General features: G+C 37.5%; 2 protein-coding genes across 3 annotated transcripts in view; both read right to left on the minus strand.

Annotated features, from left to right (window-relative positions):
- Positions 1-303: 303 nt before the first annotated feature.
- cd226 (CD226 molecule) lies at positions 304-6,785 on the minus strand. 2 transcript variants are annotated; one of them, XM_030123584.1, is made up of 6 exons: positions 6,454-6,785; positions 5,463-5,789; positions 4,114-4,500; positions 3,090-3,192; positions 2,915-2,969; positions 304-1,538 (listed from the first exon to the last, which is right to left on the minus strand). In XM_030123584.1, the coding sequence occupies exons 1-6, from the start codon at positions 6,515-6,517 to the stop codon at positions 1,404-1,406; spliced, it is 1,071 nt and encodes a 356-aa protein (XP_029979444.1). In that variant the 5' UTR covers positions 6,518-6,785; the 3' UTR covers positions 304-1,403. The 2 variants fall into 2 exon arrangements, with proteins under 2 accessions (XP_029979444.1, XP_029979445.1); XM_030123585.1 differs by having other exon boundaries at positions 304-528; positions 6,454-6,783.
- Positions 6,786-7,012: 227 nt separating this feature from the next.
- Positions 7,013-16,511, minus strand: part of rttn (rotatin) — a 34,998-nt gene continuing 25,499 nt past the window's right edge. The window contains exons 39-49 of the mRNA XM_030123583.1: positions 15,853-15,990; positions 15,090-15,292; positions 14,468-14,573; positions 12,929-13,026; positions 12,609-12,686; positions 11,981-12,107; positions 10,103-10,296; positions 9,054-9,324; positions 7,585-7,688; positions 7,281-7,350; positions 7,013-7,170 (exon numbers count right to left, since the gene is read on the minus strand). Of these exons, the coding sequence (XP_029979443.1) occupies positions 7,091-7,170; positions 7,281-7,350; positions 7,585-7,688; positions 9,054-9,324; positions 10,103-10,296; positions 11,981-12,107; positions 12,609-12,686; positions 12,929-13,026; positions 14,468-14,573; positions 15,090-15,292; positions 15,853-15,990 (1,469 nt within the window). The 3' untranslated portion in view covers positions 7,013-7,090. The remainder of the gene's footprint in view (positions 7,171-7,280; positions 7,351-7,584; positions 7,689-9,053; positions 9,325-10,102; positions 10,297-11,980; positions 12,108-12,608; positions 12,687-12,928; positions 13,027-14,467; positions 14,574-15,089; positions 15,293-15,852; positions 15,991-16,511) is intronic.

Raw genomic sequence — 16,511 nt, forward strand, 5'->3', positions numbered from 1 at the left:
TGGATTTTTATTAGGAAAAGTGTGTGGTGTTTTAAATATAATGAAATATATATTGAATCATTTAAAAAAAAAAAATTATTAGTATATATATATATATTTTTTTTTATCAGTTACTAGAAATTTCAGGTGACCCCACATGGGGCCGCAATCCCAAGGTTGAAAAACACTGTAGTAAGTATTCTTCATGTTTACGGGAAATTGTTCACAAATGTTTCTAGTCAGCAGCTCAACCATTTACATGCAAATGCTTTCTGTTTTGCTTTAGTTGAACCAACTCCCACATCATAGGAAATCAATGAGGTAGGCGGTTTAACTCTGCTTTTTTATTTGTACCACAACATGCCTCACACATCAGTTTCATTATTGCTGGTCACACACCATATCACACAATCAGATTTACATTTACAGCTTCAGGACTAGAGAATGATGGCACAAAAAAAACAACAACTTTCCAAACATTGTCCCTTAATGTTCCACATTTGCGTTGTCTCCACATATCCATCACTCCCTCTGCCACTGCCTCCATTTCTATGGAGATACGTGACTTAAAGTTACATTTACAGCAAAATCTTACTCATCTTTAAACAGAAGTCTTAAATACAGGCAGAAATGACAAAAAAAACAAAACAAATGTGACTGTAGAAAATCTGACAAATAAGAACAGTTTAATTACGGTTTTTCAGAAGCAAAATGTACAAAAAAAAAGACAAAAAACAAAAAAAATCACCAATAAACAGAAGACAGAGAAAGTATATGCGCAGGAATAGCTAATTAGGGTTTAGCTTTCATAATAGGACCGTGCTGTAAGTAGAAAGCAGTCGTCCCAGACAGAGAGCCCTCTGGGAAATGCAACAGTCTCAAGTGATGGTACAGTGCTGAGTGACTGCTTTTCTTTTCCGTTAGATGATTAGACACCATTGTCAGGCTTTGAATGGAAACCAGGAGGGATGAAAGTAAAAGGAGAGCAATTACACAAGCTTTTGTCAATCCTTTTACTCGGGGGTTAGGGAAGTGAAAGGAATGATTATACAGGCTTTTGTCTGCTCTTTCTGCATGACGGTTACTGTCAAATATTGTTTTGCCTAAAACAAATATGTCCTCAACAGTAATTATGCAGTACATACCACATTTAATTAGCGGGACCCTGGTTGGACCCAGACAACCCTGTCAGCTTCCTGAGACTTACATGAGGACCAAGTTGTTAACTCACATCACTCCATGAATATTGATCATTCTGCAATTTGATTAGAATCGGTTTAAAAGACTCAAATAAATAACTCCAAAGACATTTTTTTTTTTTTTTTTATGTACACAATCTGTTTTGTTTGTGGAAAGCTGAGAATGCTCTGACAGTTTTGACAGATACAGACTCACATTATGCAGTACATTTCATTCAGATTCACTCATTTATCATGAGGCGGACGGAGAGTTTTGTGTGATCGTACAGTGGGTAAGTTGGCGTACACTGGGCAGTCGCGTATCTGTCTGGGCCGCTTTGCAAATCTGGGACACACTGAGACGTTCTCATAGAAGTTTGGCTGTGAATATGTGGTAGAATGTATTAGTGTTTGATGAGTTAGACAAGGACATGAAGCAGGTGATAATGTAATGATTGGTAGCAGTTTGGCAAGATGTAATAAAAAATGTCTCAATCTAAATCTCAAATATTCTCTAATAATGTGAAATGATATTTAAAACCATCTAAAGAGGAGCACATGTCACCTAAAACCTACTTATTACCCTCATATGAGTGACACTCAGTTCTTCTGTTGAAAGAAAAAGGCTATTTTACATAATTATCATAATAGCTACATTTCACCAAACTGATGAGTAAAATTATTTTTAAAAAAAAAAGCTGCTCTACAGTCAGTCATTATAAGGCAAATTAGTTCAATTGGTAAGCAAGAATGAGAAGAAAAATCAGCTTATGGGTCCAGTCAAGCAGTAACAGGTGGACACATTTCATGTTCCACAGTCTCTGTCATGTAATCAGAGTAACTTATATGCATGTATTATATATATATATATATATATATATATGAGTAGGTATGAGTATAAGCACTTTAACATTATGTATAACAAAATTTGGGGAGATAAAATTTTTAGGTGAAAAATGTCAGATAACTGCTCGGTAACGTGGACTTGAAGCAAACATCAATTTTTTAAACTTTATGCAAACATTCAAAACATGCGGTTCTCGACAGAAATTGATATCAAGTAGGACAAAGCCTTTTAGATATTATGTTCAACTATGCTGAAAATAAATTTTGGAGTAAAATATTGAAAAGTCTCTGTTTTATTGACATGAGAATGTGGTAACATGTGGGTGACTGTTTACCATTGTATGCATCACCCAAAATGTATCAAAAGATCATTACTTTCTGAAAGTTTCACTCAAACACCTGAATTATAAGTAACTTGAAAATTTAAAATTGGTATTTTTGTGGTAACACGTAGACAGGGCTTTTTAAGCAACTCACAAATGTTCAAACTCATAAATATCAATAATATTCACAAAATAATGAAAATCTAATACTTGAAACTTAATCATCTATATAAAAAACAGATTAAATAAATGCTTGAATTTTTAACATATAATTTTTAGCATCAAATTTGAGCTATGGCTAAGGTGTAAAAAGTACAATTGAAAAAATCTGTTGTAACTTTTTTTCTACAAGTGGTATTTTAAAAAGGATAACAGTGCCATAAAATAAAGATCTTTAGCTTAAAAAATGAGCCCACTTTATAAATGATGTGTGCAAATTAAATTTTTCATGCTGATGTTCACTTTTGCTTGATCGGACCCATATATGATGGAAAAATGTGGAGAATCAAATAAAATTCAGAAGATAAAGGTAAGTCAGTTCCTCTTCTACTTAAAAATAGATATAAGATTGAATAAGTTAAGACTCACCTGTCTCTGCGATGGGTGCAGTTTGACTCTGTACTCTTCTCTCCTGTTCCTCTTCCTGTGGTAAATCATTAAACAAAAATAAACAAAAAGAAGACACAAACCCCACTTATACTCTGCACAACATACACTAAAAAACTGGTTAAAAAATGTATGTCTACACACTGCAGGATCTTACCTGTGCCTCGCTGCAACTATGATGATGACAACAAGAAGAACCAGAGAAGCAGCTCCAGCCCCGAAGTAAATATACAACATGTACGTGGACAGGCTGAACCAACCTGGTTAAAAAATAAAGAGAGACATGAAAAAAAGACAGCTAACAGCCTCAGAAATGAGGTTTCCTGATCAAATGAAAGGTGAGAAAGTGAGAAGACAGTGTTTTTTTAATTGTGTTGTGATAATTTCCTTAGTTTTGAGAGTATGACTCATGGGGAATAATAAAAATCCCATTACTGTTCCACATACAAACACCCCCAAAGCCCTTGTTTCTTTTAAATAGTATTCAGTGATATTTTACTTGATGTTGTGGTTCAGAGACTGCGGGTATTCTGTTAAACCCACAGCGAGTCACATGCTAACTCTTAAAGACCTAGAACTATTTCAGCGGAAACTTCTAAATGAATTTTTCTCTACATTTAACCTTCAATGGGTTAATAATTACCATTTATTATTATAATAGCATTCTCTGCATTTTGATTTTTCAGTGAAAATCATGTGTTTTCCTGTGTTTAATTTACTGACCATGTGGTAAAACTTGGAGTAAATTCAAATATTGTTTTACCAAATCTGAGAGAAGTGATGAAAAAGCAAAATATATCATAAACTGAACATATAAAAAGAGTTGACATCCACTTTAATTTGTAAAACTAAATGAGTTTTACTGGTGAATCAAAGCGGCAGAACATGACAGTGTTTCCAGGTTCACTACGGAGCCTCTGAACATCCAAATAAGACACATCTGATGCAGATGAAAAGCTGAGAAACTGCATCTGACATGATTTATTTAAATGTTGTGATAAGATTAGTGGTTTAGGATATTAAACATTTTAGATCAGTAGATGCTGTTGGGCGCCAGCAGCTGTGTAGTCAATGAGAGTTAACTTCACAAGATTTGCTTTTCATTGTGTTTTTTCCTTCGCCGCAATCTGTGAAGTGTGTTTGTATCATTATTTGTCTTTATGAGCTTTGTGCACTTTTACCTGGAGCAGTCACAGTGAGCGTCACAGTTGTGGTCTGAATACCCGTGTCGGTGCTGAAAGTGCAGCGGTAGAAACCACCGTCTTCCTGCTCCACATACACCAGGTGCAAACTGACATCCAGACTGTCTGCACAGCCAATACGGCCCCTGTCGCTGTAGTCTTCACCTACAAGACCCCCCTCCACCTTCTTACACACTCCAATGATGCTCCACTGTTGCTCATGAACCATCTTCTCCATAATGACCTGGAGAACGGTAGCGTTGTGTGTGGGGTTACAGCTGATGGTCAGGTTGTCATTCAGCTCAGCTACCAACTCTGTGTCTGTCTTTAAAACCTCTGGGGTGGGAGCCTGTGTGAAATCATCTTCTTCTTCTTCAGGGGGCTCATCTGTCAACACCGGAAAACAGAGATTAACAAGTTGTTTCCTGTGTGAAAAAAAGTAGAGAGAATTTTAAGAAATCGTGACAGAAGGAAAATAATGAAAATCTAAAGTTTCATTTCCAGCATCAGATCACAGTGACGTATATTGACTCAGAATTTCCACCCCCGTGTTTTCTTGTAATGAAAGCTATTGATATATTATTTCCAATTAATTCAAGCCATTTCTTAATAGTGACAATACTGTAGACCAGGGGTGTCAAACTCATTTTAGCTCAGGGGCCACATACAGCCTAATATGAAATAAAGTGGGCCGCACCAGTAAAATAATGTAAATAATAGGATAAGAACTTAGAAATAATATCAACTCCAAAAGTTTTCTCTATGTTTTTAAGTGAAAAAAGTAAAATTCTGTAATCAAAATGTTTACATCTATGAACCGTACTTAAACGTAACCTGAACAAATATGAACAACCTGAAAATTCTTACGAAAAATAAGTGTAATTTTAACAATATTACACCTCAGTTTATCATTTATACATGTGCATCACAACTTACAGATCACAGTGGATCTACAAATACACACATTTGATAATAGGCAGAATATTGTTAAAATACTAAATATTTCTCTTAAGACATTTCAGGTTGTTCATATTTTTTGTGAAAAGCCAGTCTGTAAATGTAAAAATGTTTGTGTAATTTTTCTTTTTTGACACTAAAACAAAAAGAAAAAAAAAAAAAAAAAAAAGCTTTTTTTCATTATTTTATAGGTTATTATGATAGTATTTTACTGGTCTGACCCACTTCAGATTGAACATCTTTGATTGATAATATCTTTAGTGTAATTTTTACCATTTCACAAATTCATCCCAGGGGCCGGATTGGACCCTTTGGCAGGCCGGATTTGGCCCCCGAGCCGCATGTTTGACACCTGTGCTGTAGACCATAGTAAGAGTGTCAGCTAACTTTACCTAAATCCTCCACCTGAATGTTCCTGGTCCAGGGTCCTTGAGGGAATGTCTGAACAGAGCAGTGGTAAATCCCAATATCCTGATGAGTGACATTCTTCAAGGAAATACTTCCATCCATCGGTGTTTTCCTCAGAAACTCTATCCTTTCTCGGTACTGGTAAGAAAACGCCACTCCATACTCAGGATGAAAAACAGCTACGGGGTCTTTGTCTGGTATTTTGGTCCAGGACACCATGCTGAGGTTGCCTTCCCATGGACATAAACAGTCCAGAATCATCCCTTCCTCCAGACGAACTGTATGGACAGCCTCTCCCTGCTGGACAGCAACTGGATAGTGCATTTATTCATGTTTATTTCGTTTTTCAGAATATTGACAAAATATAGAAATGATCATTTTTTAATTTAACTACTTAAACAACCAATTATTAACAGGGTGCCACTTTATACATTAAAATGTAATATTTTACATCCATTTGGTGAGAATCAAACCTATGCAATGTCTCTGAAAAAGTGTTTTCCCCCTGAATCTCTTCCACTTTAGATGAACACAAGCCTTCACAGCTCTGAGGCCATCCCCTGGGTAATGGTAATTAGGCAAATTTGAGCCAGTACACATAAACACAACTGACAATAGCTAGTGATCAAGCCTCCAAGTTTTCAAAGCCTTTTATCTGAGCTGAATGACAACTGATTCTCAAGTCCGGTGATGCCCTTGGGAGAGTTCTGTTAGGTTTGGAATATTAATGCCTCAAAGTAGTAGAAGTGAACTCACTATATTCCCAGGCAATGTAACCAAACAGGATGAGTAAAGGATTATTACTGCTTTTTAACAGTCTGTTTACACTGACTACAATATAAATACATTAAATACTCTCAGTAAGTACTCTAAAAGGCAAAATAAATACTTTCCTATGCAAACTTTTAAATTGTTATAGGATTTTATTGAAGAATATCTTTTAAAACTGCTTTAGAAATAATAATAGAGCCATACCTTTAAGAAAAGGGAGAAAGACGAGTACCACGAAGTACCAGTGGTCCTTTTTCACAGCTTCCATCTTGCCCCGCTGAGGGAGAATGAAAGCTGCATTGATGAGATGAGTAGAGAGGCACCCAAGCTGCACTTCCTGCTAGCTCTCTGGCTACAGAGAAGCACTTGAGCCATTGGAGCACACTTCACGATAGGCCAGTGTTAGCTTGTTCCACAAAGAGGGGAACTGCAAATAGGAAGTAAAAGTGCCATAATGCTGCTTATTTGGTTTCTAGATTGTAATTTTTGTTGCTCTAGGCTCTTTAGTAATTCTGCACAGTAAGGTATGCAAGTTAAAACGCCTCCATTGAGAACCTGACTTTTTAATTTTTATTTTTTTTAGATATTTCAAAAAAGAAAATCATGATTGCAAGTTCCGTTGTCACCTTATTTTGGAAACCATCTTTACCCCCGCTGAGCTTTTGTAATCTCAGTTCTCCACTCTCAAAAATTGTTGTTTGCATTGTTTTTTTTTTTGTTTTGTTTTGTTTTTTAAACACAAACAGAGAAATGAGAAACAAAAATCTGCCACTTTGCTTTAATATTCGCACTGAAATTTGACAAATATGAAACATGATAAAAAATAAATACAACAGCACAATCAGTTATTTAGCAGCTGGGAAAGGTTTTCAAGGCACTTCAACAGGTAGGATCTCACAGGCTCCTGCTTCTGGTCTGTATCTGTAGTTAGAGGGAGAAAAAGCAAACAATTCAATCTGCAAACCACATTGTTCAGACACAGCGCCAGGAGAGATGCTGGCTTGCCATCATCAAAGTGAATAAATGCATACCCTTTTTAGAGTTGGTATAAGCCTCTTCAAGTCTCAATCGAATCGAGGGACACTTCAAAGTAGTCTTGGCCTTTGAGGGGAAATTAGAAAGACAGATTAGGAGAAAGAAGAGGTTGGTCAGCTGTACGCCAGAGGACAATGAAGCTTTCAAGATGATTTATCAATGTCTCACAGGCATAGAATGAGACAGTGAAGACACTATCTATTTTAATTTGACATGTATTGCCAATAAAGTAGCCAATAAATGCACAGTCGCTAAAATAAAGATTTTATGCTTGGCTGCATGTGTGTTTTATGTGTGTACCTTCTGATTGTTATGAAGTAAAGCCCAAAGTGCAGAAGCTCCAACACAACAGGTTTCTGTGTCTTTACTTTCCAGACATGAAAACAGCACCTTCATGGCTTTGTCTGAGGGAAAGACAAACAGGTAATTAGTGACATCGATCAATAGTCAAAGAGGGAAAACAAAATAAGTATCTGAATACAAAAAAAAAAAGGCCAAGGTCATAGAACGTATATACTTTACATGAAAGGAAAGAACATAGGCATGTTTCACTACCCTGGAAATGGTCTCAGTTATATTATTTTCATTTTATTTACTACTTATTAACCCATAAAGACCCAGTGCTACTTTTGTGAGAGTTCATATATTAATTTTTCTCTCTATTTAATCCTTTCTTATGTGATTTATCACTATTTATCGTATTATCCTATTCATTTTGCATTTATTTCAGTGAAAATCAGGTATTTTCCTATATTAATTTTACTGATCATGTACTTTAATCATCATGCTGAGATTGCATTTGAGGTTTATCATACCAAAAACAGAGAAAACTTGGCAAAAAGTGACTTTTCCAGTAAAATCTATCATTAACTGAACATAAAAATAAGTGTTTCCATCCACTGTCATTAATCCAACTCCATGGGTTTTACTGGTGAATCAATGTTGTGGAAGATGACAGCGTTTCCATGTTTACTACAGAGCCTCTGAACATCCAAATGGGTCATATCTGATGACCACGAAAAGCTGACAAACTGTATTTTACACCAATTATTTACATGGGATTAGTGGCACTAAAGTTATTAAACATTTTAGATCAGTAGATGCTTTTGGACCCTGGTGTATATTTATTTGTATCTTTATGGGTTAATTTATATGGGAACTAAAAAAGCACTTGGAGAGTGCAGACCTCCACCAAGGCAGATCAGTCCCCCCCCCAGATCACCACCAAAATTTAATCATCTGTCCCTTGTGCCAGTATCAACATTTCCCGAAAATTTCATCCAAATCCATCCATAACTTTTTGAGTTACCTTGCTAACAAACAGACAAAGGCCGATGAAAACATAACCTCCGCCGTTCCTTGGCAGAAGTAATAAATATGCCATGGCTAATACAGTCATATCATTCATTTAAATGGAAAAGGATATACCGATTGAGATCAAAATACATGTGTATCAAGTAACGTACACAGGAAATGTGATCTTTCCACAGGAAAGGGAAACAAAATGTTGTGACCTAACCCACCCACCTGGCCCCTCCTTGCATGTGTGTATGCATGCATTTGCAAAGATGTAAAAAGACTTTGTAGTGTGAGTTTAGTAGCTTTACTAAAGTTTGATCAGTGGTACTGCTACATATTTGGTGATCTAAAATGGCACAGTGGTCTGTTAAAGGAAATGAAAAAAGAAAGTGTGAAAATGCTGTCATGTTTTCCACATATAGTAACTCTTCTTGCCCTTCCATATGCCTACATTACACTTATTGATGTACCATTGGCGATGACATGTGACTTGTTGGCAGGGCAGAAGCAGAGGTTGTGAAGGGTGAGCAGAGCGTGGCGGCGAGCCGACGCGAGGTCTGCCAGCAGTTCTAGAGCTCCCTTGACCCTGAGGATACTCTGCTGGCCGTCCTCTGTGAGGGACAGACTGAGCAGTAGCCTCAGCCACGAAGCCACTGAGCTCCCACCACCAGAGCCTACAGATGAGGCCTTAACTCCTGCTTTGGGCCCTGGCACAGACGGAAAGGCTTGCAGGAAATTATTCTGTGTGTAAAGAAAATGAGACAGACATCAAACATGTGATACACAAGTTTTAGCCCGACATTTACGGATTATTAATAACTGCACACAGGTTTGAAATATAGAACCTAAGAGACATGATCTAAGTGTGAGGGTGAAAATCTGTCAGAGGTGTCAGAGGAGTGTCATTTATTCCCAGTGCATATTACAGATATTCTACTATTCAGTTTAATCATCAACTAATGTACTACTCCATTCACTGTGAGACACTGAGCCTGTTTACATGGCCATAAAAATGAAAATAAGTGAAAATAATCAGATAATTGCAATAATTAGATCTGATGCATTTATATCCACTTCATAAACAGAATAATAAAAAAAAAACCCTGATGTAGACGTTTTAGTCTATTATTGGATTTGTTTCGGAGTATGTACAGTACATACATAGTGATGGTAGAATCTACGTTCTATTATTCCCTTCCACTCATGTTTGACTATGTTACTCCTGTTTTTTACAATTTTTTTTTTAAATACACGCACAGATGTAAAAGAACAAAATAAATCAGATTAAGGGGTATACAAGCATGAATACATCAGAGTATTAGACAGAAATCCAGGTATCTTAATCCAATTTCTCATAATCTGATTACTGCTGTTGTCTGATCAGATTATCCTGTTTATATGATCACTTAAATGATCTGATAACTCCAGAAATCAGATCATGATCAGCATTTTAGTGTGCATGTAAACGGGCTCACTGGTATATCCGTAACACTGAATACACCGTGTATCAGACTTTTACCTTCTGCAGAAGACCCCTGCATTCCCGTGATGTGGACAGGTTGGCTAAAAGAGAGAAGGCCAGGTTCTGGATGGGACTGTTGTCAGGGGCGACACCGGAGGCCAGTTTCATGACCGAGTGCATCAAAGAGCTACTAGAGGAGCCTTTAGATCCTGATGCAACACCTGGACCACTACCACAAAGAGAACTGCAAGCTGGGAAAGGGAAAACATCTGTAATCAGCATTTAGATTTACCTTTTTCAGAACCAACTTTTAACCAGGATAGTGCTTTTTAGGTTATAATGGATAGAATAAAACACATTATCCTGGTACTAATGGTACTAGAAGTGGTAAACTGGTTAATCTTGTATATTGCACTGCATTTTGGTTACAAACATATAGCCAGATAGTTTAAATACATGTGAATTACTTTTCTCTATTTTATCTCCCTTGATTCCCACTAGAATTAATTTTACTGTATACCTGATTATAAATGTAAATACAAATAAAAATGCGAATGGCTCAAAAACATCTCTCCTTTAGTTTCACATTCATATCAGCATAACTGACATGACTAATTGCTGCAGCTGCATATTACATCGAAAATGTAGAAATCAACGAGCTTAAGACGGGGAGCCCTGATCACACGGAGTCTGACATGGATTGATGTTGTATACTGAAGAACATGACAGCTTGCTGGTTATGTTAATCCTGGAATGTAACATACAGCAACAGGCGTATGCTGATGTTAGCCTGAGGTTATCTCAATAGCCGTCAAGAAAGTTGGTGTAATATGAAACTGACAAGTAAGGTCTGCTTAATGATGGATATGCTCCAATGACGTGACTCATTGCATTAAATTGGATTAATTTCAATGAAACATGTAGAATGGGTTATTCTGTATGAGTGTAGACAAAGCTGGGGCTGCTACAAAAATATCTGTAGAAATATGTGAGGCATAAATGAAAACGACAGTCTGACTTGAACTAGCAGTGCAAACAAAGCCTTGGATGAAGTAGGCAGACTTAAAGATGAAACATTCAGTAGAAATGTAGCCATCTCCGGAGACTAAATGGTAGCCTGAGGGTAGATGGTGTAATACTAAGCCTGGCTGCATGCAGCCTGAACACAACCTGCTGTTCAGTTAACCTTTAGGGAAATACTGTGCCTGACTTCACTCATTTCTGGCGTTTCACAGCTTGAGCTTATGGGGGGGTCTAAAACGAGTGAGTTTAGATCAGAGCACAGGCACCCACTGAGGAACCAGTGCCAATCAAACAGACGTACACACACAGAACCGTTGCACATGAAACTTCCTTTCCATCACTGATGAAACTGAATTCCATTGCAAACAGTTGGAGACATAAACATTCACACATGCAAACAGATCAAAAAGACCACAAGCTGTTTATCAAAGTAAAATCTCCCTATTGTATCCGCCCCCAAGTATACTTTCTCCTCTCTAATCAAAAAGATTTTTCTACACGTCTTTTGCAGCTCTGATTTCCACATACACATGTCAAACATTTGCATGATGGAAAAACAATCTCTCAGGCAACACAGAGATGCTCTGTGACTCTTCACATCATCTCCCACTGGTCTGAAACCCGTTGCCATACACACAGTGAGACAACCATGCAGCTTGATCCCTGGATCCTGACACTGTGTCCATTGTGGATGGCAGGCAAGCAGGCACTGGTCTTATACAGTGAGACACAATGTTGTATAGTACACACTGGGGAGGACAATGGAACTCTTAGTGCAAAGTGTGTGTGACTCAGTCAGATTGCTAACCGCAGACAGAGGCGATGGGCAGGCACGGGCCAGGCACAGTGCCTGTACAAATACACAGACTTACAGACAGACAGAACAGACACACAAACTACACGCATACTGACCTGTGGTGAAGTTGGCCGTATAGACACAAAGAAGCTCCAGCACCGCCTCCATGGTGGGGTCGTCCAATAGGAGCCAAGGCCAAAGAGCATAGAGTGCCAGTGTTAGGCGAGCATCTGTGGCTGCCGCCTACATAGAAAAATGCAAATGGACACATATTATTCTCCTACACACACAGTACATGCACTTGCATAAGAAAAGGCCCACATACATGATTACAGATGCAAATTTGGCTAAAGCAATAACATACTTTAGAGAAACCCTGATTTATACAACAGCACAAACACAGATGGCAGTAATCAACATTAAACGGCTCAGCATTTTTGAAAGTGTGCACCAAAAGCATATGAAGAACAGAATAATGGTAGGATAAACATTGCAGTAAAGCATTTCTGGCTATAAAATGCAAGGTAACCACCAGTGACTGAAAGGCCACTTAGAAAATGAAAACCAGCTAATATGCTCCATAAGTAATGCCATTACAAGGTTTAAGAAGCTAAACTTGCTGAGACGTAAGCAGGGCTGGGCACATTTAGGTGAATTTCATTTACAGGTACAGCACCAGTACTCTGAGGTTCCATTAAAAACCAATTAGCAGTGGGGAATTAAAAGGCAGACACAGAGGCTCACTTTGCATTCATCGTTGCGGAAAAGAGCACTCCGCAGGATCTCCACAGTCAGCTTGACTTCCCTTAAATAGCCATCTTCCTGATAACAGAAAAAAAAAAAATGTGTTTAACAGCTTCAAGTTAAAAACAACTTTTACTGAGACAAACATTAGCAAGCTGACTGCTGAGAATTACAATGGCTGTTCATAATATTTATTCAATATCTCTTTCATGTTACTTTCAGATTATTATTTTATCCAGTGGGGGTGGGGGGGGGTGGGGGACCAAGGCTGCACAAACTACACAGCTCAGACTGGAAAGTCCTGGTCAGTCTCTGCTCACCTTTTTGCGATGGAAAGCCTTGCCGGGTCGGACTGATTCCAGGTTGAGCTGGGTGTGAGCTTGTTTCATTTGCTCCACACAGCTGTCAATTAGCCCGGCTGCAGAAAAACATGTGCAGAATGGACTTTGATATCATTACATTGCGCATGACATTATTTAAACATCTCTCAACACCAGAATTCCCCCAAAAACTTGTGGGTGGATGGTTCCATCAACAAGTGAGGTTTACGTCCATGTCTGGCCAGACTCAAAACATATAAGTTTTCCAACCCCTACTAATTCTGAGGTGCAGCACAAGCTTAAAAAACTTAAAAAAAAAAAAAAAAAAAAAAAGAAAAACTCAAAACTGGTCTATCACTGAAAAGAAATGGTATGTCTGAGTGTGTTTTTTTTCTGCAAATAAACTTTTTAAAAGTAGCGTTTTTATCACTTAACAGACTGTGCATTTCTTCAAGCTTTTTTCTAAATACTGTGATAGTGTATTTTCAAGATTCTGCAACAATGCATTGTTTTTAGTCAAATAACAAAAAAAGCCAGCACAGCAGCTAAGCTCTCCATAACCAAGAGAAAACCATATAGACAGACAGACAGACAGACAGATAGATAGATTGAAGAGTTTCAAGGGATTTAATATAAAATTTTATTGATGTGTATTTTTCATAAAAATGTCCTTCCTGTGTGTCGTCGTCACTTAAGAGTGATGGAAACTCAACAGTGGTGACAACAGTGACTATAGCACATACTTTGAATAGTTTGTCACCATATGAGAATAAGTTAGACTCATTCTAGGATATACAACTATATGCTGCCTGTAAAGTTGATCTACAATATTTTTACATTTTCTCGTGAAATGATTGTGACAATGTGATTTATTCTTGATATGTAAAGTGTAACTGGGACTAAGTATGTAATCATTGCCCCTGGTCAAATGTGATTACTGATGTGTAGAAATAGGAAAAAAATAGATGAATGTATTTGAAAAAATTACTCCAACTTTATGGGCAACAATGTACACACTTAACCTTACTCCCCTGTCCATCCCTTATACGTGTTATATATGTAACACAGATCTTAACAATCTGTTTCTTCCACTTATCGCTGAAAAAGTGTTGTTGCAAATGTTAAACGAGACGTGATGCAGCAGCTTCAATATATCAGATGTTATTATTTCTAATCTTAGTCTTAGTGATGCAGGTAGTTTTGTGGAGTTTGGCTGCTACCATTCTCACACTACACAAACTCTGGACTATAAACTTGAATACAGCACATTGTTGTATTTAAGTGCATAACAACACTGTTACAAAAGTATTTTTAGATGTGACTGACAATGATAAGTATTTATACAAATATGACAAATGTAAAGAAATCAACCAATAACAAAATGTGTATTTACTTTTATGGATGTAGTTCAAATACTCTTTTGTATTGTGTATGGATTTCACACAATAGCCTAGTGAGCCATTTAAAATTTTCAGCCCAAAAAAAAAAAAAAAAAAAAAAAATAGGTGGTAAAGTGCCACCTGTGGTTTGGGGAAATACCTCTGGCTGCATGGTTCTGAGCTGTGGGGCTGCAGGCCAGCAATGTCGCCAGAGCTTTAGCTGTCTGCTCCTTTAAAGGGTCTTGAGGTGTCTTCTTCTCGAAACTCTGATGTAAACAGTTATAATCAGGTTTTAAAGGATACAAACTTAACCACCAGCACACATAATATAGTCATTCATACTACACTGCAAAACTCTAAATCTTTCCAAGTGCATTTTTCTCATTTCCAGTCAAAATATCTCATCACACTTAAAGTAAGACATAATCACCTAAAAAGTAACTTTTCACTCAAGATAATTTTCACTTGTTCCATTGGCAGATTCTTTTTTTTGCTTAATTCAATTTTTTTTTTTTTTGCTTAATTCAAGCAAAAAATCTGCCAAGGAAAAGAGTAAAAATTATCTTGGTAAGATTTTTGAAATAAGATTTTCAAGCTCTATTGTCTAAAAATAAGTTCTTTTATCTCACTTCAAAGTCACTCTTTAGGTGATTATGTCTTATTTTAAGTGTGATGAGATATTTTGACGAGAAATGAGAAAAATACACTGAGTAAGATTTAGATTTTTGCAGTGTATGCACTGATGTTAAGCAAGACTATGGGATGTAAGCAGCGCCGTGTACCTGCAGTAGCATCTCACACAGATGACTGGCTGATGGACCATTCAGGACGTCGGACAGAGGGGGGCCATGGTGCGAATTCAGGGCTGTATCTGCTATTTCTCGTCTCTTTGTCTCTTCTGTAAAAACCGCACTAACAAACTGTAGAGCTGCTTTGTGCAGAAGGGGATTCGTGAACTTCTCATCCATACACACTGACAATGTTCCTGCAAAATACACAGCATGCATAAACACTTAGAGTCAGACAAAAAAAAATGAATTAATAGATTTTTCTTGTGCCAAATGAAAACAACATATCAACATCTCAAGTCTCCTGAGAGGTTTGCTCATGTTTGCACCAGTGCGGTAGAAAAAACGCTAATCCCCTGATGTGAAAAGCACAAACGCGATATAGTCATAAACACATGCACAATGGCTCCGAGAGTATCTTTTACTGGACTTATCAGATTTTCCTGCTGCAGTATTAATCACAGTAGAAGAGGAGTGGGAGGGGGAGCGGCAGCATAAGCACAGGATGCAATTATCCTATCCTAACATCTGTTCAGTGCAGTTAATAGGCCCAGTCACGAAACAACCAAAGTGTTAACATGATATCTATGATTTGTATTATTTTCCATCAGAATTCATGATTATATTTGTCAAATGCTGATCCTGATTACTTACTGTGCAGCTGACAAAATGATTAATTTTGTCACTTTTATCTATTTCCTTTAATGTATGCACATTTCACACATACACACACAAAACGAGCAGAGTGCTTGTGTACCTGCAAATGTCCGCCAGCGTCTTCCCAGCGCAGCAGAGACAGATGGGTATGCTGCTGAGCTGTCCCTCCTCACCAGAGTAGCCAGGAGCATAAACACGTCTGCCCAGCACATACAAACCACGTCCCGGGTACCTGCATCTGAAGAGGGGAAAAAGTGAGTCACAAATTTTATGACACGAGGCATCCACAAAGCCACACACAGATCACACTCTGCACACACAACAGCCAAACAAATATTTGAAACTGTTAAGGCCAAGAAGATTTGCATAAAAACAGATGTCTAAATGTGGGGTACATATACTCTATATAGAATATGTATTATTATATATACAGACCTGCACCTGGGAGTCGCCTGACAACCCCCCCAAAGAATTTGAGATTTTTAACACATAAAATTTTGTGTCCTGGTGTACACTGAGAAGAAAAGCCAGAGAAACTACAACATTTGCTTCAAGCAAAATAAAAATATTTATTTACACCACAATCAACACTTGACAAGTATTGTGAGAGATCAAATAATCACTCAAAAGAGGTAGCGATAACACCATAATGTAACACATTTGGTGTGGGAGAGCGAGAGAAGACAGAAAGAGACATAGAGAGAATCAGACTGCTAAAGGGGGGAAATTATTTTTACCCTCATTAACTATGTAGTTTTG

This window comes from Sphaeramia orbicularis, chromosome 20, assembly GCF_902148855.1.
Source record: "Sphaeramia orbicularis chromosome 20, fSphaOr1.1, whole genome shotgun sequence".
Classification (NCBI taxonomy): domain Eukaryota; kingdom Metazoa; phylum Chordata; class Actinopteri; order Kurtiformes; family Apogonidae; genus Sphaeramia; species Sphaeramia orbicularis.